The following is a 25,265-nucleotide window of genomic DNA, read 5'->3' as shown; positions in this document are numbered from 1 at the left end:
GAAGAAAGCGAGAATGAGTAGGGAGGAGCTGGTCAACCGTGATAGTAGGAGGGGCGGGGCCCTGAGCACCGCTTGACAGGTCTGTCGCAGACAGACGTGGTGTCATTGGAGCTTCCGTAGTTGGTCACGCCAAGGCGATTCCCATAGTGAAACACCGAACGAAGTTAGAAAAAGAACCATGCTTCTTAGCCTCATAGAAGAGAAGGGTGCACAGTTTTTTTTTTTGTGTGTGTGTGTGTGTGTGCTTCTCTGTATTAGCATGTTGAACTAAATCAGCATGGTGAGCACATATTTCACACTTGCAAAATCTGGGGAATGCCTTTGGTACGTCTCCCATTAGGACCGCTACTACTTTCAGAGGTGTATGCGGACACAATTTTTTTTTTTTTTTTTTTTTGGGGGGGGTGAAGGAGCACAGGGGTGCCTAATCAGCCCCATTCCTCTGTTACTGATCATTTCATATGCACAGCTGTTAAATACAGAAAATGCGACTAGAGAAATAATTTTGCCGCATCGTTTTGGCGCCCCTATGCATTGCATATAGTGTATATCCACTTTTAGCGCCACTGTCTCTCATCTGAGCTCGGATCCATTCTTTAAGTGCTCTCTCTTTTTCCCACTCTTTATTATATTTTTTTCTATATTTTCCCCACTTACTGGAGCTCATTCTTGTGCTGCCTCCTCACTCTGGGCTGTTATGAGTGTTTGTTTGGGTGTATGCCCGGTCAACTTGGGCAGGAGCGATAAACAGGAAACGGGGGCTTGGAAGGGACAAACTACCTACCACGCGTCTTTTGCTTTATTATAGGGCGCCGAGAGATATTCAAGGAGTTTCACTCGGAAAGAAAGTCAAGCCCAAATAAGCAACTCCACGTTCAAAAACAAGCCCAAATAACCGCAACCCGCGATTCACGAGATTTGCAAGCGACTCTAGCAAAAAACAAGCCCAAAGTCGCTTATAATAAGCGGACTTGGCAACACTGACAACGATCGTGCCAGAGAAAAAACACAAAAAGAAGTGCCACTGGCTGCTTCACCTAATTGGCCACAACATTCACCAGCAGCGTGTCTTGAAGTCACATTTATATAAAACTAAATGTGTTACTGAACATATCAGTGGGAGGTTAACGCACCATTCCTCTTTTCCATCATGCCCCCCCCCAACCAGGGAAGGCAGATGACTGCCCCTTCCTGAGCCTGGTTCTGCCCGAGGTTTCTTCCTTGTAAAAGGGAGTTTTTCCTCGCCACTGTTGCCAAGGGCTTGCTCACAGGGGATCTTCTGATTGTTGGGGGGGGGGGCTCTTTAAATATGGGGCTATTATTGTAGCAAAACATTTGTGCGTCAGTAAATGAATCTACGTGTGCATCGTGATTTGTATTTTGATCTGTGTGTGTAATCAGATTTGTAAATGTGCAAAGAAATCTGCAGCGCAGATATTAATAGTTGAGAAATCTTAAAGTTCTGCTCAAGTCACTGAAAACACACACAATTCACAGGTGACCCAGATTTACAACTGGCTCTCTTTACAAACGTGCTACACTTCTGCCCCCGGTGGAAAGCTACCTCTGTACTACATCAGAAGTACCATAATACAGTTGTAGGAACTGTTGCTCTGGTGCACTGTCGCGAAATAGTAAAGTGATTTGAAACATGATTTATTGAATAGCATCCTTCAAGATAAAAGGTTTGGATCTTTTGCAAATACAAACCACATTCATATATTACTGTATCACAAGTAGCATTGTTTTTAACATAAAAAAAAAATACATAAAGCACTAAAAGGACTTAAAAGTGTGCTGTGTCAAAATATGTGTATCGAGAATTTAATTCAATGTATTCAATTCAATTCAAATTATTCAATGTACAAATGAAATGATCTGTATGAGACAACAAACTGTCTTCAACCAAGAAATGAAACATGTTCAGTGGGGAAACACGGCCTTTACAAAGCAGTGTACCTGAGTATTTAATTTGAATGTCTGAATTAAGAAAAACCAGCAGAAGAATCATTTCATGCAAAAAACAGTGAAGTCGTGATGACCTGGCATAGAACAACACTATCTGTGCAGCTAGTTACTCTTAATGATGCATTTATACAGAAGTAATATGCTTGTAGGTTGCTCTGGTGTGCAGTCGCGTTGTGCGAGTACAGCTTGTGGAGAGCTATGCTGAAGTTTTCTTCAAGTCAGTCCTGAAACGGCACACAACACCACAAATACACATTAGACTGGGATGCCCAAACTCCCGGCCCCGCCCCCTACTCCTTGTCTGCGAATTGATGTCAAAAACAGCAAACAATTTGGCCCTTTAAGTTACTTTTTTCACATTTCGCTTAACCGTCTTAACACGAGGGGAAGGCGAAATGTCACTTTGACATTTCACCTTCCTCTCCAATTAAGAAACCAGGAGTTTGGGCACCCCTGCATTAGACCCAGTGCGGGCTACCACTGGACTGCACACCTGGAGCGAGGGAGTACACAATCTTGCTCACAGCACGATGTCTAACAGTAGTGTGAGTGGCAGCTTTCTCTTTGGTTGTGCTTTCTTCTTCTGTATCCTTCTCAAAACTGGCCAAACTTCTGCTCTCTCCCTCCTCCTGCTGGTTCCACAGAGAGCATAAGGACTGCAGGGTAGAGTGGAGCTCATCTCGTGCGGACTTTACGGTCTGAAGACAGGGAAGCTGAAGGGCTGGGGCCTCTGCTCCATCCTTGGAAAGGCCAGTGATCAGCTCTTCAGCAGCCTTGGCAGAAGAGATCATCTCTCTGCAGACGCTGAGGTCAGAGTTTCTGTCTTTTCCTAGGAGAAGGAGGACAGCAGGGATAGACTGGCAAACCATTTATCAAAACTCTTATAATCTACTAATGCCACTGTACAATCAGAAAACAATCTGGAAGAACTAGCTTTGACCTTTTTTGCCCACCAGGGATGTCCATTGGTGTAAGTGACTAGAAACTGAGTGAAAAGCTTTACCCTGTAAGGCTGTAGACAGAGAGGAATGCAGCTGTTTAATGGCTTGGTTCAACTGGAACAGTTTGGTTGATGTCTTCAGTTTCTGTGAAAGTGAAATTAAGGCCTCCTCCTCCCCTTCCTCTACCTCCTGTGGTTCCATTTCTCTCTCCTGTTTGGAAACATTTGCACATACACAAAATGAAAACCAAGATGAAGCAAATAAACAGGACAAAATGTACGAAAAGCCACAAATTCATCTATTAAAATGCACACAAAATTCACAAAAGATTATACCAATATTGGGTACAGTATTTTCCGGACTGTAAGTCACACCAGCCAAAAAATGCATAATACAGAAGAAAAAAAAAAACATATACAAGTCGGAGAAATTTATTTGATAAAATCCGAGACCGAGAACACACTTTATCTTGAAAGGCAATTTAAAAATAATAATGAATTAGAGATCAAGAGGCCGAATAGGGTTACGGTATGCTAACTCAACACATTCAGCTACATGACGCATATACAACGAACTGAGTACGTGTCTGGTATGTTAATATGTTACGTTAACAGTCATTCAGAAAACTTCGGCCATGGGAATGTAAAACATGAGGGGGACCTCGTCCATGTTAATAATATGATCCAGCGTCACGTGCTCAGTGACATGCTTTTCAACGAACTCACGGAAACTGTCGACCTTCGCTTGAAGTCTGCCGGCAGTTTTTGGGACATTGTTGTCCTTGCTCTGATAAAGAGGCGGTTGTGCTGTATGATGCGGTAACACTAAGAAAGTCCTCCCGCGAAGTCATTTATGTTCACTTCCTTGGCAATTACCTGGGCGTGGAGATGCAACTGCACTGTTGACAAGCCTCTCCCGGCAGCGCGTTGTTCAAGTACCCACGTGCGAACTCGTTCATCTAGCTGTGGCCACCTAGCTTTTAGCCCGCAATATCAATTTCTGTCTATGCAGACAGTAACAGACAATTTATCACAGGTAATTCCAGTATTATCAGAAACAGATTACATATAATTGTCATCTGACCACCTTCAATTGCAGACTGATTGACTGTCTTATGGCAACATTTATGGCAGGTTTTGGGGACAGCATTGGTATGCTTGGCAATCTGATTTTGCAGCAAAAAAAAAAAAAAAAAATGAAGTGAGAAAACTAACCAAGTTTAAACCTTGAAGACATAATGTGAAATTTTTTAAAAAAGTGATAAATGCATTATTGTTAGCATATTGTGAAATATTGGTCTTACATTAAACAAGCATGTGTATAATTTAAATTAAATGCAACTAAGATTGCCTCCCAAATTCTGTTTAAATAAATAATATTTCAAAGGGTGGGCAGAACACCTTTTAGAGAAAAGTAAAACGACAATGGCAGCCAGCGTTTGAGTCAAACAGATTCTTCTGTAAAAAGTGAAATTATTTCAGCCAAATCAGTCGAAACATTTTGGATTCAAGTCTCTGTTACACTTACCGGCAGTGAGGGGAAAAACCTTGAAATATATCCTCCAAGAGCTACTTTAAATTTTATTTGACTACAACAACACTGTGAGCAGCATAAGACCTATCTGCCTACATGTGTCAATTATTGGTTTGAAAAGAGAAAAAACCTGCTACTTTGTGTGCCCGTTAGCTGTGACTTATGCCACTTCATTCAACACATTCATTACGCGAACGATCGCCAAGGGATGACTGCAGAGAGATAAGATTACGGCACACTGAGCTTTACAGGAGCAATAAAGGCTGAGTGGCATCTTTAATGGTGCTGTTGTGGTAGCGGGTATTAATCCGTAACATTTAAGCCTGTGTCAAGATGGAGGATCGTTTTTAACCTTTGCATACAGGACGCTTAGCTGAGCACGCACTGTTGTCTTTTCGCTGTGGTTAAACCAAGCAAGAGCCAATAATTTTGTACTGAAGCTGCACAAAGCTGGTAGCTGATGCAATTATTTCCTTTCCCCAATTTTGAAACAATATGAAACAATATTGTGAAAATAATAAACTTTAAAACTTTGTCAAGATTAAGGGTTTAGTGGCTACTCATTTAGATGTTATTCTGTAGGTGAAACTTACTGTAATATGGCAGTGCATGTAGCTCTGCAGAGCACGCGCTAAATCAAGAGCCTTTGATTTAAGACTCTGCAGGACCTGTGAGCAAAGATGACAGGTATCACGGGTAGAAACTCAAAGTTTTTTTTCTTTTAATAGACACACCAGAGAAGTCTTTAACCAAAAATGTGTTTATAACATTAGAATAACTCAAACAGAATATAATTTCTCTGCTACAGATGAGGGGAGGACAAAAGTCACACCATTTTAAATAAATGAGTAACCTCTTACTGGGCTTCTGGGACCGGACAGCTGGGCCTCTCTCTGCATTTCCCTGGTGATGGTGAGGCTTTCCTCCAAGAGGGAGCGCACACCCTTATCGGTTCCCTTCAGCACACGCGTGACCATTGAACGCTAAAAAGATGGCCAAATCATAAAGTAACACAAATAACATTTTATGACCATATTTTTGATGGCATTATTCCAGTCAGTTACCGGAGCTACAAAACACACACACACCAAAAAAAAAAAAAAAAAAACATACAAGGTATTCTTTATTTTTGAGTGTAAACACTACATCCCAACTGAAACTGTAATTAACTTGTTATTTTGGCACCATTTATGTATTACCAACAAATTAGTTTTCCATTAAGTGTAATGGAATTTCATCTTATTTTCTTCAAATGCAGTGCTGTGTATTATGTCCAAACATCTCCACTTTGGCCTCAACTGCTCAAAGGACAGTTGAGAAATCTTGTGGTTTGTTCATTTACAACTTTGCAAACCTAAGCTGTGCTGCCATGTTCCTTTGAGAGAGAAGAGCCTTTCTCACTGCAGCTCTGTCAAACAAACCAAACTTGTTTAGTCTTTTTTCCAATTGTACCGCCATGAACTACAGGCCCACTGCGGCCTGTAGGACATCCAGTCCTGGGAAAATTGAATGTTTTCCACTTGTGAACAATCATTCTCACTATAGAATGACTGTTTGTAAATTAACTTATGACCCTTCCTAGACTGATGGGCAGCAACAACTGCTTCTCTAAGATCATTGTTGAGGTCTTTCATCCTTAGCAAAACATCTGCTTTTACAAAAAGGTCACCACACGTGCTGATGATCAATTAATCAAGTGTAGCTGATTAGCAGCACTTGGTTGCTACTTCCCCTCTTAATTCCTATGAAACCAGTAAGGGTGTACTTAGTTCTTCCGCACACAGCTTCTGCATTTGGGCTTTTTTTTTTTTTTTTTTCCCCTCTTTCTTTTTTTCAAATAAACAATGTAGTGTAATTTTTGCAGTTTATCTGAGGTTGTGGTTACTTAATTTTAAGACCTGTTAATGACCAGATTATTTTTATTATGTCCTCAGACATACAGTGGTATGCAAAAGTTTGGACACCCCTGATAATTTTCATGATTTTCCTTTATAAATCATTGGTTGTTTGGATCAGCAATTTCAGTTAAAAATATCATATAGCAGACGAACACAGTGATATTTGCAAAGTGGAATACAGTTTATAGGATTTACAGAAAGTGCGCAATAATTATTTAAACAAAATTCAGCAGGTGCACAAGTTTGGGCACCCCAACAGAAAAATTACATCAGTAATTAGTAGATCCTCCTTTTGCAGAAATAACAGCCTCTAAACGTTTCCTATAGCTTCCAATGAGAGTCTAGATTCTGGTCGAAGGTATTTTGGACCATTCTTCTTTATAAAACATCTCCAATTCAGTCAGGTTTGATGGTTTCCGAGCATCGACAGCCCACTTTAAATCACACCACAGATTTTCAACAATATTCAGGTCTGGGGACTGAGATGGGCATTCCAGAACGTTGTGCTTGTTCCTTTAGGGCCGTTGTCTTGTTGAAGTATCCAGCCCCAGCGCAACTTCAACCTTTTCACTGATTCTTGATCATTGTTCTCAAGAAACAGATGTTTTACAATATCTGCTGATATTGACTGGAATCCATGTGACCCTCAACTTTGACAAGATTCCCAGTACCTGCACTGGCCACACAGCCCCACAGCACGATGGAACCGCCACCAAATTTTACTGTGGGTAGCAAGTGTTTGTCTTGGAATGCTGTGTTCTTTTTCCGCCATGCATACCGCCCCTTGTTATGTCCAAATAACTCAATTTTATTTTCATCAGTCCACAGCACCTTATTCCAAAATGAAGCTGGCTTGTCCAAATGTGCTTTAGCATACCTCAAGCGATTCTCTTTGTGGTGTGTGCAGAAAAGGCCTCTTCTGCATTACTTTACCATACAGCTTCTCCTTGTGCAACATGCGCTGAATAGTTGAACGATGCACAGTGACACCATCTGCAGCAAGATGATGTTGTAGGTCTTTGGAGCTGCTCTGTGGGTTGACTGTGACTGTGCCTATCTCAGATTTTTCTTGGCCTGCCACTTCGGGCATTAACTAGAACTGTGCCCGTGGTCTTCCATTTCCTCACAGTCCCTCACAGTGGAAACTGCATGTTTCACAGGGTCAGACGCCCCACTATTTGAGAAGCACTGTCCTAAACCATGATATTGAACAATCTTTGTTTTCAGCTCATTTGAGAGTTGTTTTGAGGCTCCCATGTTACCACTCTTCAGAGATGTAAAGAGGAGAAACACTTGCAATTGCCCACCTTAACCCTTTCTCATAATTGGATTCACCTGTGTATGTAGGTCAAAGGTCAATGAGCTAAAAAAAAAAAAAATTTGTGTTCCAATAATTAGTGCTAAAGATGTTCAAATCAATAAAACGACAAGGGTGCCCAAACTTAGGCACTTGCCTAATAATAATTGTTGCACACTTTCTGTAAATCCTATAAACTTCATTTCACTTCTCAAATATCACTGTGTTCATCTGCTAAATGATATATTTAACTGAAATTGCTGACCCAAACACCCAATGATTTATAAAGGAAAATCATGAAAATTATCAGGGGTATCCACACTTTTGCATACCACTGTGAAACTTTAGCACTGCTGCACTCATTTCACCATGACTACTTTACTCTCACATTCATACAACTAATACTGGATTCTCTGGTATGATGAGGGGGCTTAAGTACAGTGGACCCTGGTGCCCAAACAGAGATATCTGCTACTAAATTATTGGTGGTGTTACCTTGACCGTAGCCTGCGTGCCCAGCCCCATGACATTCAACGGCATGCCTGTCACCACTGCCATGTGGCCAACTGCAAGCAAAGCTGCATCCAGGCACTGACTACTCTTCCTCCGAGCCTCTTTCACCATTGATGTGATCTCAGATTCACAACCCTGGATGGGGGAGGGAGGGATGTTTCACTCAGCATCAGGTCAGGATAAACAAACTGATACACAGGTTAAATTAAAATTTATTTAATAGCGAATCAATAAAAGCAAGAAAACACAACAGTCAACAAAGTCTGAAGGGGCAGTAAATAAATTAAAACGCTAGAAAATATTAAAAGTAAGGATTGAGAGGGGAAAATTGTGTGTTTAGGTGCTGAGACTGGTAAGGAATTTAGATTTAGTTTCCATATATTCATGTTCTGTTTGGGGTTTCAAGGTTGAGAATTCCCTGTGCTTTGCCATTTCCATAGACAGAGCTCAAACAGCTCAGAGCTAAGACCCGTCAATCAATGTTCTGCATTTTGATTAGCCACCTCGTCTCAAAACTACGCAAAATTGAAAATCATTTGTCAGCTTAGATTTTGCACTCTTTTTGACTCATTCATATCCTGCAAATGCCAAGAAAACCCCAACATCATGTCAATGCATAGACTTTAAAGTTGAAAAAGACTTAATGCTTGAACCTAGTAAGGAGTAAGTGTAATGATTGCAGAATAATGGCACAATCTGCAGGTAGACTAGCTAAGCCTTTACTTTTATTGCCACCAAGCAAAAAATCTGCCAGGAATTGGAAAATTTCTGTACTGTCACTTTAATGTGTGTTACTTTTTGAGGTTTTACCTGAATCAGCATCTGGAAGAACCCTCCCATTTTCTTGACTTGGCATTTAAGTTCCTCAGCAGTCGTGTAGAGCACACCAGAGGAGGGTTTAACACTGGACAACCACTGCATGGTAACCAACACTGCATTCTCTATGGCTGTCGTGGCCTTGACCAGCTCAGTCTGGGCCACCAAATTACCCACAAATACTACAGGAAGGAAAAAAACAAAACAAAAAAAGCACCAGTTTGTATGCAATAAAGAAAAATACCTAACCAGAAATCCAATATCAAACAATTGCAAAGAAAAGAAAATATGATTTACTAACATAATAAAGTTGATTGGAACTCACCAGTATCCTGGCTGTCATCATCCAGGCTGTCGTACTGGTCAGATATGGTTTGGACCGCCATGTATATCAGGTTTAGATCTGAGATTAACCTATCTGCCAAGCTCTCCTCTGTCCCTGTAGAACTACGCAGACGGGCCAGGGATTGGCCTACTAACTCCTTACAGATGCCAGGCATGCCAGGGTCTGTGATGCTGGAGTGGACGGAGGGGGGTTTGGTTGCACCAATCAACCCTGGGTGAGGCACATTTATATTGTTAATGTTCATTTGTCACAAAAATCAAGTGTACTGCAGGGTTTAAGCTGTAGCACTGAATGTTGCATACAATCCTGCATATTTGTATTTAAGAAACAATATTGCATATTAGAAATTCTAATATCTTTGTGCAAATAAAATAACTTGCAGTTTTATGCCCCTCAAAACATCAATATCGGTGGATACTCACAAAAAAAACTGACAGCCCAAATGATTACACAGACATAAATGTGTTTTTTTTTTAAATATGGTGTTAAATAATTCATGCGCATTTTCTTCAGTGTCTTACCGGCAGACTGTGAGGAGCCACTGTGGAGGCTCTGAATGGGATGCACCCGGATCTCATAGAGACGTCCTGAGATTCTTCTGCTCTTCAGCAAACTCCTGCTTCTACATCCAAACCAGCCAGAAACTCGGTCAATATGCTGCCAACACTCAACATTTAGACTGACTTTTGTCAAATGTAGGGGAGAATAAACTTCACTTGCAGGAGAAACCCAGAGGTGGACAGGTCAATAAATAGTGATGATTGTTTAGGTAGAAGTTTAATGGAGTAAGAGAGAAGTGTGATGGAGCCACAGAGCCTGTGCAGAGTTCCATTTGGCTGCATCTGGTGGTAGTTTGGGAACACCGGGACTGCTTGACAAAAATCAACAATGTGATGGGAAAATGTTGGCGGTTTTGCATGTACAACAACAGGTGATGTGTGTGCATGTTTGGTTTAAGGGATGTGGAGTGAGAAATAGAGACCTACTGCACCGTTTCTAAACACCTTGGCTTTACCCGCGTGGATGTGAAAATTAATAAACAGAAGAAATACATTGAAGAGGGGAATATTTTTCAGGCAGAAACTTTTAGGGAAAAAATTTTTTTTAAAAAAGGACTGTTTGAATATCATGAAATATGTGCCAGGTTGTAAATCACAATGTTGGAAACTGGCAGGACTGTAAAAATAACCAAAGTACTCCAAACTTTCTAAAAAGTAGTTACCAGTTTTCAACTTTCCATATACAAATGAGTTACAAATTAAAAGTAAAAATCAGTGAACCCTTTCCCCCGCAGTGTGGGGATCTTATGACTGTCATAATGTGTGTGTTTTGCAAATCAGTACAAAAATGTTCACCTATATTTATTTGTTCTTTAGCTACACATCCTACAAGCTCAGATAAGGTTAAACTAAAAGTAAGATTGGCGCACACACACACACACACACACACACACACACACACACGCACACACACACACACACACACACACACACACACACACACACACACACACACACACCCCTCAGGGACAAGCAGTGATTTTGAAAACTTTCCTGCCACCATATTTTAAGCAATTGAACAAGAATACCTATTAATTCCCTGAAATCTTATGTAAATGTAGGGTGCTAGCAAGAAGGATTTATAGATGGGGAGAGCAGGATAATTACCTTCGGCGAGAAAAAGAGGAGGCGGTGGAGGAAGAGGCTGATATATCTTGCTCCCACTCATCATCGGGGTCGTAAAACACATTGTCATCTTTAGAGGTGGAATCCCCCTGTGGTGAATAAACTGCTGATGACATGTCCAGTCTCATTTACTCAGCTTAATGAGAAAAGCATCGCAAAGTGAGGCAGCATCCCTCTGTCGGGCATAAAACAGTCCATTCTGGACTATAAATAAGGTCAAACACTTAGGAAATTCGCAAGTGATGTCAGGCTCTGAATTTGCAGAACAAGGAAGAGACAGCCTGGCTGGCTGAATAGTTCTGCTTTGTCTTACTAGAACACTGGTTAAATTAAGAAAGAAAGCTGAAACGTACTGTTAATTCATCACTAGTCTGCAAAGCAGCCGAAAAATCCAAAAAGCATTTAAGTGCCAAAAACTGCAGTTCCTTGAATTGCCGCTTGAAGTTGCCTCTAAAATCAAGTCATTCCCCATAGGCTCCCTATTAAAAAGAATCCTGAACTTAAATCTATTGGGGAATTCTACAATTCTACAGATAGTTAGAAAAGTATAACCTCTACAATGCTTCAAAATAAAGTCCCTCAAGATGAGCATCTGAAGTAAATCTCTGCCAAATCAAACACCTGGGGCTATCGGCTGTGGCGACTCTTTGTGACAAGGGAGCAGTCGAAAGTAGCTTCCTTATATTTTAATTAGGTAGGCGTCATATAACTGCAAGATACCCAGTTCCTCAATCAAGAAAGTAATGACTGTGAATGCAGAACTGATCTAAGACTTACCTGTTCAAGCTCCCTCATGGCAGCAATGTTATTCTGGAACTTTTCGAGACTCCAGAAAGTGGTAATTCCCAGCTTTGTGTTTTGAACCCGCACCTGTAGCACACCATCGCACTTCTCGTTTTCATTGTCCGAGCTTTCATGTCTAAAATGGTGGAGAGTAAAGTCAATAAACATACTGATTTACAACAAAGGCCAATAGTTAGTATTCTCTGAATTGTCACAGCCACAATGCAAATAATTCTTATGCTCTGTAATATGTTCATTTACAGCTTACAATTTTATTTTTGGCGTCTACTGGAATAGTTTTACATGCTTTTATTTTGAAGCCCCGTTGGGGGCTATCATTTTTGTGTTTGTTCACATATGTGAACTGTGCCCATCCTCGTTTTTTTCCCCTACCTGCTGAAGACTGTGTGTTTCCTCAATTTAGCACTGATTTTATTGGCTTCCTCGATCATCAAGGACAACTTCATGGCATCCCACTGTGGAGAGACTGCAACAGAGAAATCAGAAACCAACAGCCCAGAGTTAGGAAACATTTTTACTTAGATGATCTTTACTTAGTAGCAGCAGGGATTCACCTTAAAAAGTACAGTTGAAACGAGTTACTCATTAAGACAATTGCACTAACTTTAATCATCAGTTAGGACACTATATATAAAAACAGAATGTAGAGATTTGGAAATTCTCATAAAGCCTTATTTTATTCACAATAGAACACAGAAAAATAATCAAATGTTTAAAGTGAGACATTTTACCATTTCACAAAAATTATCAGCTCATTTTAAATTTGATGGCAGCAACACGTCTCAAAAAACTTGGGACAGCGGCAACAAAAGGCTAAAGTGATGCTAAACAGAAACAGCTAGAGGAACATTTTGCAGCTAATTAGGTTCATTGGCAACAGGTCACGAACATAATTTGGGTATAACATCTTAGAAAGGCAGAGTTTCTCAGAAATAAAGATAGGCAGAGGTTCGCCAATCTGCAAAATATTGCATCTTCAACTTCTGGAACTACGGTATTTCAGAATAACGTTCCTCAACATAAAATTGTGAAGACTTTGAATATCTCATCATCATCAGTACATATTATCAACAAAAGATTGCAGAAATCTGGAGACATCTCTATGTGCAAGAGACAAAGCCAAAAATCAATATTGGGTGCCCATGAGCTTCAGGCCCTCAGATGGCACTGCATTAAAAACAGGCATGATTCTATCATGGAAATCACTACATGGGCTCAGGAACACTTCCAGAAATCCCTGTCTGTGAACACAGCTCACCGGGCCATTGACGAATGCAGGTTAAAGCACCTTGCAAAGAAATGAATAGTTATGTCTATAACTTCTGTTCCCTGAAGGAGAGGAACGAGGTACAACACGTATAGTATGGGACATCACGCCCTCGCGTGTCCTGCTGAAGACACCTCTATTCCCGCCTCTAAGGCAAATGACCTGTGATGACATGTGTGGCTCCGCCTGCACATATATAACACTGTCATCACAGTCATTCCTCAGTTCAATAGCCGCTCTTCACCGAGCCCAGCTGCATGGTGGGGCATCCTAGTGTTGTACCTCATTCCTCTCCTTCAGGGAACAGAAGTTATAGACATAACTATTCGTTCCCTTTCAGTCGATTCACTCGGTACAACACATATAGTATGGGACATATATACACGCCCCAGAGAGCAGCCACCGAACTGGAGTCAGATCACCAGCACCCTAGTGCAAGGCAGACCCAGCAGAAAGGACAGAATGAGCCACCGAAGGGGCTGTCACATCCAAATGATAGAACCAAACAAAAGTGTGCGGTGATGACCAATTAGCTGCAGCACAAATATCATGGAAAGGCACCATCAATGCTGAAATACACACACACACACACACACACACACACACACACACACACACACACACACACACACACACACACACACACACACACACACACACACACACACACACACACGTTTTAAAGCAACCTATGCTCCCATCCAGATGAAGCTCAAGACCTTGCATACTTCAGCAAGAAAACAAAACACAACACATACTTCATCTATTACAAGTGTGACTTCATAGTAAGAGAGTCTGGGTGCTGAACTGGCCTGTCTGCAGTCCAGACTTTTCACCAATTGAAAATATTTGGGACAACATTCCTCTCCCAAATGTCCAGCAGCTGCTCTCCTCAGTTCCCAGACATTTGTTAACAGGAGAGGGGGATACTACGCAGTGGTAAACATGGTCCTATCCCAACTTTTTTGAGACATGTTGCTGCCATCAAATTCAAAATGAGCAAGAAATGGTACTTTTCCCCTCAGTTCAAACATTTATGTTTTCTATGTTCTTTTGTGAATAATAATGGGTTTATGAGATTTGCACATCATTGCATGATGTTTTTGCCATTTCCCAACTTTTTTTGGAATTAGGTTCGTACTCTCAATGGAAAGAGAGTAAAGAAACAAATAATTTGTTGATCATTGCCATGGAAGGAATTCCTATTGAAAGCATATGATTCCGACTCAATACTTAGTAAATATGTAAATCTAATTGTATTACAAAGTATTATATGCTTTTGGTGTAGATTGATGTAGTTCTTCGTAACATAACTTACAAGTTAAATATGCCATACAGCCTTTCTGCCTTATTCTGTTTCCATGAAACTTGTTTTTGTTACTGTTCCTGGCAAACAGGTTTCCTGTAACACTCCTGCTGCACAGGACAACTCCACTTACACGGTGTGATCCTTACATGTTCAGTGGTGACTTAACTCTCACCATTTTGTGGTGCTTGGTTTCCCCTTAAAGCTCTTTTCTTCTGCATCTCCTCCAGCTCTTTGCCAATCTTTTTCTTTTCCGCCTCCAGGGCCTCAACAATCCTCGCTTGGCACACACGATGCTCTTCCATAGCCTTGAGTGAGTCATGGTAATGTAAACAATATTAAAAATCATCAGGTTAAAACATTCTGCCTGAAGCTAAGCTCCACCATAGCTCAAAACACATCCCCAGATGGTTTAGCATAAAACCCAGAGTCAGCATATTTGCTAATGCTCATTTCATCAGAAAACATGAGAATGAGCAAACGAAGGAGGTGATACAATTAATGATTATAGATTTCCAGTATGCCTACTTCCAGAAAACTGAAAAATGTGAGCTGACTGAAATATGCTCCGTTTAAAATATCACGCATTTCTTTTCATACAATAACTACCGCAGATTTGCCACCCACCCTGGATCTCTGACTGTAGACTAGTGTTATTACTTAGTGAAAAGAAAAGAAAAGAAAAAGAAGATTCTTTCTGGAAAAATTGAAAGTAAGGCCATCACATTCCTGAGCTATTTTCACTTTCATCCATAGAAAGTGTAATAAAAAAATAAATAATGAAAGACTGTCCATCTCTTATTTAATTTTGCCCAATTCCCCTGCAAGGTTGTCTCTACCAGTGCCTCACAATGAAATACCTGAGATCTAGAAGGTATTGCAGACACACAAGTGGGACTTTCATACAGGAGACAACCATAAACGCAGATCAGCCAAATTTAAATCATCTATTTTGATTGTTATGGAAAGGTCACAGAGCACTGTGATCAGGCCTTGTTCTTCACCTTTGCAGGGCTGGGATTCAGTATGCTCTCAATCTGTATAATAAACCCAAAGGCATGTATAATAGCAGTGTTTTTATCGCTTACTTACTTAACTATGACTTATAAAAGCTAGGTTGATAATGTCATGAGTAGTGTAAAATGATTTAAAAAAATAATCGTATTTTGTTGTGTGTGTGTGTGTGTGTGTGTGTGTGTGTGTGTGTGTAAGTTTCCCTTTTCTTGACCACACAAAACCCAGTGCACAAATGTAAATTTTCAACTCCCCTCTCTTTTCTTTTAATTAATCAAAAATCCTAACCTGGGTCTCCATGTGCAGACGGAGATGTTTCCTCTGGACGTCCACCTCCTGCTCCAACTCCAGTTTGGCCATCCTGAGCTCTGCCATCTGACTGGCGACCCTCTGCTGGTCTAACTCCTGCTGACGCTTCCGTTCATTCTCATCATTCTGAAACAACATACTGGCATTTATCACTATTCTGCATAGACTGGAGTATGGTGCACAAGTTTAAAGGAAATACATCTATATAAAATACACCATTTTCAATTTGAGGCTTTAGTTTGTTATTATTTTTGGTGGTGGTGGCTGGGGTGGGGGGGCAGCCTCACTTTTAATAACTACTATAGCATTACACTATTAAAAAAAAAAAAAAAAAGACTGCAAATAAACAACCAATACAGAGTTATAATTCTAAAAAAAAAAAAAAAAAAGACTGATAGTTATAAAAGGAAGACAAATAATAAGCAGCTTGATTGTCTTTATATTAAAAACAAAGGAGGAAGGTCTCATATACCAGCTCTCTCTCCAGGGCTCGGATCTTTTCCTCATAAAGCACCTTCTGGTCAGAAAGCTCTTTCTGAGCCACTTCTTTTGCCATCTGGATTCCTTGCATCATCTCCTCCTTTGCTTTTAGATGGGCTTCTTCAATTTCTGCCTCAAGCCTGGGACACACAAAAATGGCTTAAAGGGAATTCAGATTTTGACAGCTGGTGTTCTAAGCACCGGTACGGTGGGATTATAATTGATCAGAAAGAGCTCTAGCTGGTCTTTTCCACTCACTGTGCTCTTTGAGCTGCGAGCAGCTCATTTTTCGCAAATTCAAAATCTTTATGTCCGTCGCCTGCGCCTGTCCAGCAGGATACCCGCTTCCCAGACTGCACCTCTGCTGGGTGATTAAAGCGAAAGTAATGATCTCCCCCAAGAATCACCCTGTCGCCCTGGAAGCCGGACAAGAGACACAGATCGGGAGAGAAATCGTTTATAAAAGGCTTTGGGCCTTGCACGGACAGCCCATTGCATTTGATTTACAGTAAGTAATAGAAGGCAATGATAAATGTACACAAAAGTTAGAATGCTATGCGTTACTTACATGGTGTAAGATAGTAGATTCAGAGATAAGGTTCCCATTTACAAAGGTCTTGGCATTTTCCATGGGAATGATGCTGACAGTGTTGTGTATGTTGGATATAACACTGGGGGGAAAAAGATGAGAAAATATGAAATATTTTAACTGAAATGCAATCAGGCATAGTGGCCAAATATCTTAAAAAGACTACATATCCTTCGGTTTAGTTTTGACTGGTTTATTTAAATTCAGTGATGTAGCTATAATCTCTTTCGCAGCTGTTGTTCTATAAATTTACTTCAAGTATCATAATAACTCTTTGCATCTTTGAATAAGTATACATGCAAGACTGAGAAAACTACAAACAGACTAACATCTATTCAGCTGAACAAAATGCTACCGTTTTCAACACCTCTCTGGGGGTTTGGTCTCACCAGTGCTGGTCAGCAATGAGGGCTCCAGTCAGCTGGATATCGTGGCTGGAGTTAGACTTGAGCTGGCCCACCGTGGTCCGACCCTCTTTGATCATGTAGAGAAGCATCTCGGACAGCTGAGGGTCCTCATTCAGATTCACCAGGTTGGGAAGGCGGTTGTCCACTTTGAAGGTCACGCCTGCTTTCTGATTACACGGAGCCAAAATTATTTATACTTTTTCCCCCCCCCTTTTAAAGGTTCTTCTCCAGCAACAGCATTTATTATTGTGTGAACACGGGCATCGTGAGTGCAGGAAGTGAGAAAGAGCAGAGAGGAAATAAAGGTCACACTGAAAAAGAAATTACCTGCAACTCTTTGGTCTCCTCACGCTTGCGAAATTCTGCTCGCTCAAGTTTCTCTCTCCATGCCCTGACAGAAAAATAGAGAAAAATATTTAAAACCAAAAGCAAAAAAAAAAAAAAAAAAAAAGATAATAATAATCACATAAGAACAAATTCTACCACAAACATCTAAAATGTATCCCCCGACTCACTCACTTCTAGAGCCCAACTGATATATTGATATCAGCATTTATAATGGCCAATACATGAAAAATTAAAAAAGTAAAGAGATGGAAAAAACACCCATCAACAATGTTGCGTATTGAAGGTGCATGGTTTATCCACCAAAGGGCACTCTGCAGCTTTTCTCTAGCAAACACAACCAGCTGATCCAAGTAGACTCATGCAGAGTGTAAATGAGTAACACACAACTTGTGACAATAAACCAAGATTATTTTTAAACAGCATTTTCATATTACCTAAATAAGGACCTGTAGATAACCACAGATAAACTCTACGGAAATTGACATATGTTTTGTGTGTCTGAAAGAAAAAAAAAAATCTGTTGGCCGATATATCAGATTTTTAAATTGCCAAATTCAGTTTGGCTGGGCTCTACTTCTAAGTCTTTGAACTGCTTAAAATTGACACAAAGAAAGCATCAACATTGCAAATTTTTACTTCTCATATTGTATTTCTAATAAAGTTGTTGATGATTTAACCTATAAAAACAAAACATATAAAAATGAGAATGAAATTTTTGTTATTGAATTATAACACATGTAAAGCATATGTATGTAAACTGCGCAAATACATGCAAACATATACAGAGTTGCAAATATACTATTACTTTGACATGGATAGAACCATAAAAATTTTAAAATAAAATAAAAAGAGAGAATGAAGAGTCGCTTTGAAACTATGGTTCTCTAGATTTCATCTGACCACCTCCGCTGCAGAAAAAAAACTGTTCATTTTTGAGTCATCGCAAATAAATACACATAATAATATCAGGATTGTGGCAGTAATGCTGACCGATTGGCCTCAATCATTTCCCTCTCTTGCTGGCAGAGTTTGTTCTTCAAGGTGGCGATCTCCTGCTGGAAGAGCCTGACACTCTCTGGTTCGACGCCCTGGGTGCTCATCTGTGCAGCTCGCAGTTTCTCCACCTCTGCCTTCAGCTCTAAAACACAAAGCATCTTATCTAAATTCCTTTATACTGAGAAAAATGCAGCAGCAAATGTCAGCTTTTTTTTTTTTTATGTAAACGTCCCGAGAAGATGCAAGAAATATTCAGATTTGTGAACCACTCGACGCTGTCACTTATTGAAGTTGATTCACTGAGCAGCATTGACCTGGTTTGTGTGTCCGAGTCACATTCGCTTTGAGCGTCTCCCGCTGACAGGCGTCATGAATGAAATCCACAGCAAGAGCTCCCCTTAGTGCTAAAAACGTCAAACAGCAGCACTATCATCTTATGAAAAATAATACTTGCATGACAGTTAGCCACCATGTGCAACTGACAGTGCATAAATATGGCCTGGAGGCAAGGTTAGGGCCAGGCTTTAATTTCAACTGGATAGCACAAGAGCTGGTGATGGATAAATGGGCAGACAGACAGGAGGGTATGTGGGAACGGGGGAGCGAGCGCCTAGCAGAAACACATTCGCATATGAAGAGAAAGAAACACGCGCATTAACAGAGAAACAAAAAGAGGAGGAGGAGGAGCTGAAGGACAGACAGAAAATACTCATATGAGAGTGTGTGCATGTGAGGTTCTTCCAATGCACAAATACTGAATACACCTGTGAAGCTGCTTCATGTAGAACATCCACCTGTGGTTTTGGTTGTGAACGAAAAAAATAAAAAATTAAACGGCTTTGTGTTGAATGGCAGATGTTTAGGTTTACAAAGAACCACAGGGGGGGAAAATGAACTAAAAATAGAATCACTCATATAAAAATGAGAAGTAGTCTTTTTAGACTCTGCTGCCCCCCCTTTCCAAAAAGTCACAGCATACGCTTTAACCAACCCACATCTAACATCAACCCAACACCACCTTAAATATGCCTCTGAATCACTGAAGCCCTGTTATAGCAGCAGTGGGGATTCAGACATGCACCCGCAGGCTTACAAACAGCACTAAGGCTTAGATATAAAAATCGCCTATAAATAAGCTTAATTAAAATACCATTTGCAGTTATAACAAAATATGTACACAAAACATTTGTGTGTGTATATTATGGATGTCTGACCTCTGATGAGCTTGGCACTAGTGTCCTCATTGACCTTGGCTACATTTATGATTGTACGGGCTTGCTGGGCGTAGCGTAGGGTGCTCAGGCTCTCCTCCACATTGGTGCCCGCCGGGCTCAGCGTGGCGATCATGGCCGTCTTGGAGTTACCACCGAGGCTCTCCTTCAACAGCCTGCAGGTGACGAGAGACAAAAACTGTTTCTGTGATTGCTGACATTTTTAGGTTTATTAATAAAGAACAATTAAGCTGGATTACAAATAAAGGAAATGTGCACAAGCATGCTGTTCCCTCACCATGTAAGGACAGAGTCTCTGTAAGGTATGAAGACTTTCTTCTTGGTCAGTGCTTGCTCTGATAAGGCAGAGATGACCTTTCCGAGGGTTAGCAGGGATTTGTTAATGCTAGCGCCTTCCTACAATGACAGAAAGAGATCATCTTGAATAAAATTAGAGTGAACAAACAAATAGGCCAACTCAGTTCAAATAAACCTCAGTTTTCTGAAACAGAAAAGATTATAATTTACAAATCACAGCACATTAATGGAGTGGTTCATCTAAAAATCACAGCCTGCCATAATCAAGCAAACAATTTTATTTTATAACCAGTTAATTAAAGTGCTGATTAACTGCTTACTGACTTCTGTAGAGGATTTTATTAGTCATTACTTGAGGTTCAATGTCATGCAATCACAAAAAGAGGACCCAAAAAGAGGTCTCTTATTGGAGCAGCAATAACCACAGGCAGTAATGTCCGTGTGTGTGTACCCTGAGTCGGTCTCCAGTGGTCTGGGCAGCGTGACAACGTTCGCTGCCTGCCAGATCGATCAGGTTGATCCTGCTGGTGATACTATGGTCATGTTCCTCTCCTTCCACAAGCTCAGTCTGCACGCACACACACACACAGACAAAAGGACTCATAAGCACTTAGCATATGATTCATGTTTTGCTCCTATGTTAACTTTAAAGTTGTGTAATTTGTATTATTTTCAGCTGAAAACTTCAAAAAAAAGAAAATGAGGTATAACATCAAGTGATATTGTTTTTATAAGAATTTTAGGCTTTTTTTTTTTTTTTTAAAGCAGTGTGTTTTTTTTTTTTTCTGTTTGTTTTGATATGAGGCCAAAAACATATGGTGGCATCGTTAAGAGTCCTGACCTTAGTCTGGGTCATAACCAAGGTGAAGACAGAGTGAGATCTGGAGCTCTTGTCATTCATTCCTGTGGCTGCTGTGGCTCTCTGCTTATTGCCGAGCTCCAGCCAGCCCTAAAAATAAAGAGGAAGAAGAAAAAAATAATAATTATTGATTCTCTGTGTGAAATCTCACTTGTAGAAATGTATCCTCAGCACTCATCTCCATGATAAGCCTTTCACTGGGCAGTCAGTCTATTAATATTCAGTTAATGGGCTTTTTGTCTTCTTGACAATGAACGCTGTCTTGTTCTTGAAAGCACCCACTAAGCACTGTAAGAAGACAACAGCTCCACCTTACCTGAATGTCACTGTAAGATCTCACCACATTCCTGTGAAGAAACAGCAAAATGAGCAGTTCTGTACAACATACCATTCAGGAATGTTCTTGAAGCTTTCAGTGAATAAGAATGATATAAACACAAGAAAGACGGGGTTTTCTTACGCAGAGAGCTCAGCAACATAAGGCCCGTGGACTGGATGCTCTCTCACCCTCAGCTGGAAAACAAATCAATTCGTTTTTTTACATTTTCCCCAGGTAATTCAACCACAGTAGCAAATATAGGATCAAAACATCTACTGGGGTGAGCGTCACTCAGCAGGAAACTACTCACAGGCATCCTCCTCTGGTTTGGCTCCTCTCTGGTCACCAGCAGGTCATGGATCTTCTCATTGTACACTTCAAAGTAGCTCATTTCTACATGACATTTGACCTAAGATATAAGGACCCAAACAGATTATTTGACAATTTATGGAGCCAGATTTGGGGGGGGGGGGGGGGGGGGGGGGGGACAAACTTGGCACAAAAGTAAGGAAATTTGTGTTTGGTCAGTTATTTATTGGTTGTAATGATACTGTTGGAAAACCTGTTTATTTCCCCTTCCCCACATTTGTAATCAAAATGCATTTGTGGGTCGAGCAGCAGAGCTGAGTATGTGCTCTGCACACATTAAAAACTTGCCAAACTTCTCTGCCAAAGCCAAACAGCTTATTCTGATACTGACTCTTGTTTGGAGCTTCAGGAACCCTAGGTGCTGACAATGACAGAGATGAGATGACAATGAGATTGCCACTGGTTGCAGAATCTCGAGCGCTCTCTCTCTCTATCATTGGAGGCAATCTCCACAGTCTAGGACTAAACTCTATCCTTCATGATGACAACGCTCGCCCTGATAGAGTGGGATTTATTAGAGACTACCTCCAGAATTTGAGAGTGGAGAGGATGGAACGGCCTGCCTACAGTCCTGATCTCAACCCCACTCAAAGAAATACCAAACACAAATATCCTTACTTTTTGTGTCATGTTTAGTTCACGTTTTCAAGAGGGGAATGCTTTTCTGGGACAAGATGCAACATTTCAAGCAAAACTGGCATCAGAATGGAAGTGTAAGAAGAGTTTACCTCCTCATTTTTCATGGAGGCCAGTTTAGAAAAAAGCTCCTGGCAGAATCTTGGGATAACTCCTGCCTCCTCCTCAAAGCCCATCATCCTGCAAAACAATCGGTTTGAGAGATTAAATTTCAAAAGTTAAAACAAAAAAACAAAAAACAAACATATGGCCACATGAGCAAAAATACTGATGTAAAGGTGTCAGTGGTAAAGTAAATAAAAAATGAATACACTTACGTGTATGATTTACCAGAACCTGTTTGGCCATAGGCAAACAAGCAGGTGTTAAAACCTTCAAAGGCTCTCAGTAGCAGAGGTTTGGCCAGTGTCTCATACACCGTCTGCTGGCAGGCAAAGGTGGGGTCGTCTGCATCCACTGAGCAGAAAGAGAAGTCGTATGTGAAGGAGTAGCTCTGCTTGGAATCTGGATGCTGAACAACAGTCTCCTGGCCATTCATGAAGATGACCTGCAAGGACTTCTCTGCCTTCTCCCTGCATCACAGCAGAACACACAAACACAGAACTTCAGAAAGATGGTTTTTTTGTTTTTTTTTTCACTAAACCTAGTGTGTGCCAGTATGTCATACACTGATGTTCCAGAACAAGCACTTAATATTCTGAAAGGAGCTTGCTTCTCAAGTCACCCAGTAGTTAAACAAACCTGGCACTGAAAGGTCGGACACGGACAGCCACGGTAACAGCACTGTTTTCCATCTTAAAGGAGTGCTGCTGCTTCAGACCCTCACTGGTTCGGGGCGATAATTGTTCACTAGGTGCAGGGTTGGACATCCTGTCCTGGGTCACGTCTCCTTTTTGGTTTGAGGTGGTTGTCTTCATCACCTGCGGGGTCGCATCAGCTCTTTGCACACCTGAGGTTGCCTTGCTGATCCGGGGAGTCGGAACAGGTTTAGTGTTTTCCGCTTGCTGTGCACGGGGTTTTGGCCTTTCTAGACTTGCAGATTTCACTAACACTGTCTTGGGAACGTCCTTCCCTGCCAGTCTTTCAAACAGATCTCGTTTGTTGGCGATTTTCTCAAACGGGGTCTTTCTGGTAGGCGTTTTAAAGGTTTGGGCCTGGTCTGTGTTTCTACCTGAAGAAGAAGAGAAGGGCTTGCTCTGCCCCAGCCTCCCTTGGGTCGCAGTTTCCATGCATTTGCCCTTAGAGGCACTTTCTCTTAAGCTCATAGACCTGAATAAGACAGGTGTCCTGCCGTTAGGTTCACCGAGCACTTTCGGAGTTGACTGCAGGCCGGTACCGCTGACCCCAGGCTGCCCACGTCCGCTCTTGTCCATGGAGGGAGTTCTGTTCCTGCGCTGCAAAGTCAGTCTCTTCTCTGGAGCTCTTGTGGTATTTTGGCTGCTGTCTGTCACCGTTTGTTCCGCAGTTTCAGCCCCCGTCTTCCTCCTTGACCGCCTTTGTAGGGTGAGTCGGCCTCGATTAGGAGTCTGCTGCCCGCTGCCGCTTTTTGACAGAGCACACACGACATATGTCCTGTTTACCGGGCGGCTTTTATCTGATGATCTGCTGTCTTCACACGCAGATTCTCCGAGTGTGATCACACTTTTGCCCAGCGTTGTGTCTGCTCCTTTTCGCTCTGCTAGGCGCTCTCGACCGGGCGTCCTGGACGTTGATGTTGACAGTAGATTGTCATAATAAGCGGTGTGCTTCCTCGCTTGTACACTAAATATCGACATGGCTGTGGACTGCTAAAAACTACACGGTATAATGAGAAGTTATAGCGGTAGCTGCTCTCTACTCTACATAGTACATAAAAAGAACACGCAAGACAAACCTAAGTATGTTAAAGAAAAATAGAAAGCCATTCGAATAAATTCTTAATTTCGCACTTGCGAACAAAACTTCTTTTGTTTATGTTCTCCTCGCTTCCGCCTCTGACCGCTTCAATTTCAAATGGTCACCGTCAGTGGCAGCTGATTGGCGGAATTCTCTGAACGCGCTACGTGACGTCATGGTCGAGACATGTAGGCACATTACACTAACGCTAGATGGCAGCATAATACCGAGTCACAAACAAACAAACTGACCGGTAACTAGTTCTGAGGTTGCATACCAGTGGAAAAAATGTATTGGTCATAATATCCCTTCTAAATTTAGCTCTTTACCGTTAAGAAAAGAAACGAAATGTCTCAAATGTCATCTAGTGAGGAAGACTGTGAGGTATGAATGAAACCTCCTGAGAAACTGAGCAAAAGTGTTTTTCTGAGAAAAAATAACTATTGTACTTTAGTTGGAAGAAATGAAATCACAGACTGATTTTTTTTTTTTTTTGGCCTTTATTTCATAGTATTTTCATGTTAGTGGAGACATGAGGCTCATCATTATTGCGGCTCATCATTATTGCTTGAAGTATGCATCCTCCATCGGTGGAGGACCCCAGAATCCTATGGGAAGCGATTAAAGGGCTTCTTTAGGAACAATGCAATATTACCCTGCTCTAACACACGCAAAGCCAGGTCTGCTCGGCTACAAGGGCATGAGGATGAATGATATAAACTGGACTCTGCTTTGCAATCCAACTACTCAGAACAAGTGGCCTTAAAGCATGCAACAATTCGAAAAGAAATGATCTAAATTAGAAATCAGAATTTCAAATCCACAGGACCAAGCAAAGGTATTATTTTCAGGGTGCTAGTCCTAGTCATTTACTAGCCATCAAGCTGCGAACTAGTGTTTATTTTTCAGATATACCTGCCATAAAATCAAAAACTCCAGGTCAGCTGGGACACAGGGGAATGGCCATCACTTTTCTCAACAACAACAAACAGCTGTTCCTGGAGGTGAGGTGAGTTTAAAAGCTGAGGGGGCAGAATGGAGGTGGTGAACCAGGTCAAACCCACAGGGTCCATTCTGCCCCCTCAGCTTTTAAACTCACCTCACCTCCAGGAACAGCTGTGATGGCCATTCCCCTGTGCCCCAGCTGACCTAAACTTTTAG

General features: G+C 41.2%; 1 protein-coding gene across 3 annotated transcripts; it reads right to left on the bottom strand.

Moving 5' to 3' along the window:
- Positions 1-1,698: 1,698 nt before the first annotated feature.
- Positions 1,699-24,203, bottom strand: kif14 (kinesin family member 14). Of its 3 annotated transcripts, XM_030727426.1 has the most exons (30): positions 22,971-24,203; positions 22,547-22,801; positions 22,322-22,409; positions 21,535-21,633; positions 21,366-21,418; positions 21,222-21,252; positions 20,888-20,995; positions 20,498-20,614; positions 20,027-20,145; positions 19,732-19,904; positions 18,512-18,659; positions 17,501-17,564; positions 17,156-17,340; positions 16,746-16,848; positions 16,436-16,593; positions 16,170-16,317; positions 15,677-15,823; positions 14,550-14,682; positions 12,174-12,267; positions 11,775-11,916; positions 10,980-11,086; positions 9,834-9,934; positions 9,292-9,522; positions 8,961-9,148; positions 8,133-8,285; positions 5,303-5,425; positions 5,036-5,110; positions 2,972-3,119; positions 2,462-2,797; positions 1,699-2,192 (listed from the first exon to the last, which is right to left on the bottom strand). In XM_030727426.1, exons 1-30 carry the CDS (start codon positions 24,002-24,004, stop codon positions 2,182-2,184), a joined length of 4,872 nt encoding a protein of 1,623 aa, XP_030583286.1. In that variant the 5' UTR covers positions 24,005-24,203; the 3' UTR covers positions 1,699-2,181. The 3 variants fall into 3 exon arrangements, 2 of the variants coding, with proteins under 2 accessions (XP_030583286.1, XP_030583285.1); XM_030727425.1 differs by having other exon boundaries at positions 1,699-2,797; positions 22,971-24,004; XR_004019883.1 differs by lacking the exons at positions 1,699-2,192; positions 2,462-2,797 and having other exon boundaries at positions 2,989-3,119; positions 5,296-5,425.
- Positions 24,204-25,265: the final 1,062 nt, after the last annotated feature.

Source organism: Archocentrus centrarchus, chromosome 4 (genome assembly GCF_007364275.1).
Source record: "Archocentrus centrarchus isolate MPI-CPG fArcCen1 chromosome 4, fArcCen1, whole genome shotgun sequence".
Classification (NCBI taxonomy): Eukaryota; Metazoa; Chordata; class Actinopteri; order Cichliformes; family Cichlidae; genus Archocentrus; species Archocentrus centrarchus.
This window is presented reverse-complemented; position numbering and strand designations above follow the sequence as displayed.

Coding starts and splice junctions, on each gene's coding strand:
- kif14 (XM_030727425.1), bottom strand. CDS start 24,004: ATGTCGATATTTAGTGTACAAGCGAGGAAGCACACCGCTTATTATGAC. Junction 17,341..17,500: donor AGGAGACCAAAGAGTTGCAG/GTAATTTCTTTT, acceptor CCGTGTAATCAG/AAAGCAGGCGTGACCTTCAA. Junction 9,523..9,833: donor TGGCTCCTCACAGTCTGCCG/GTAAGACACTGA, acceptor TGCCTCACCCAG/GGTTGATTGGTGCAACCAAA.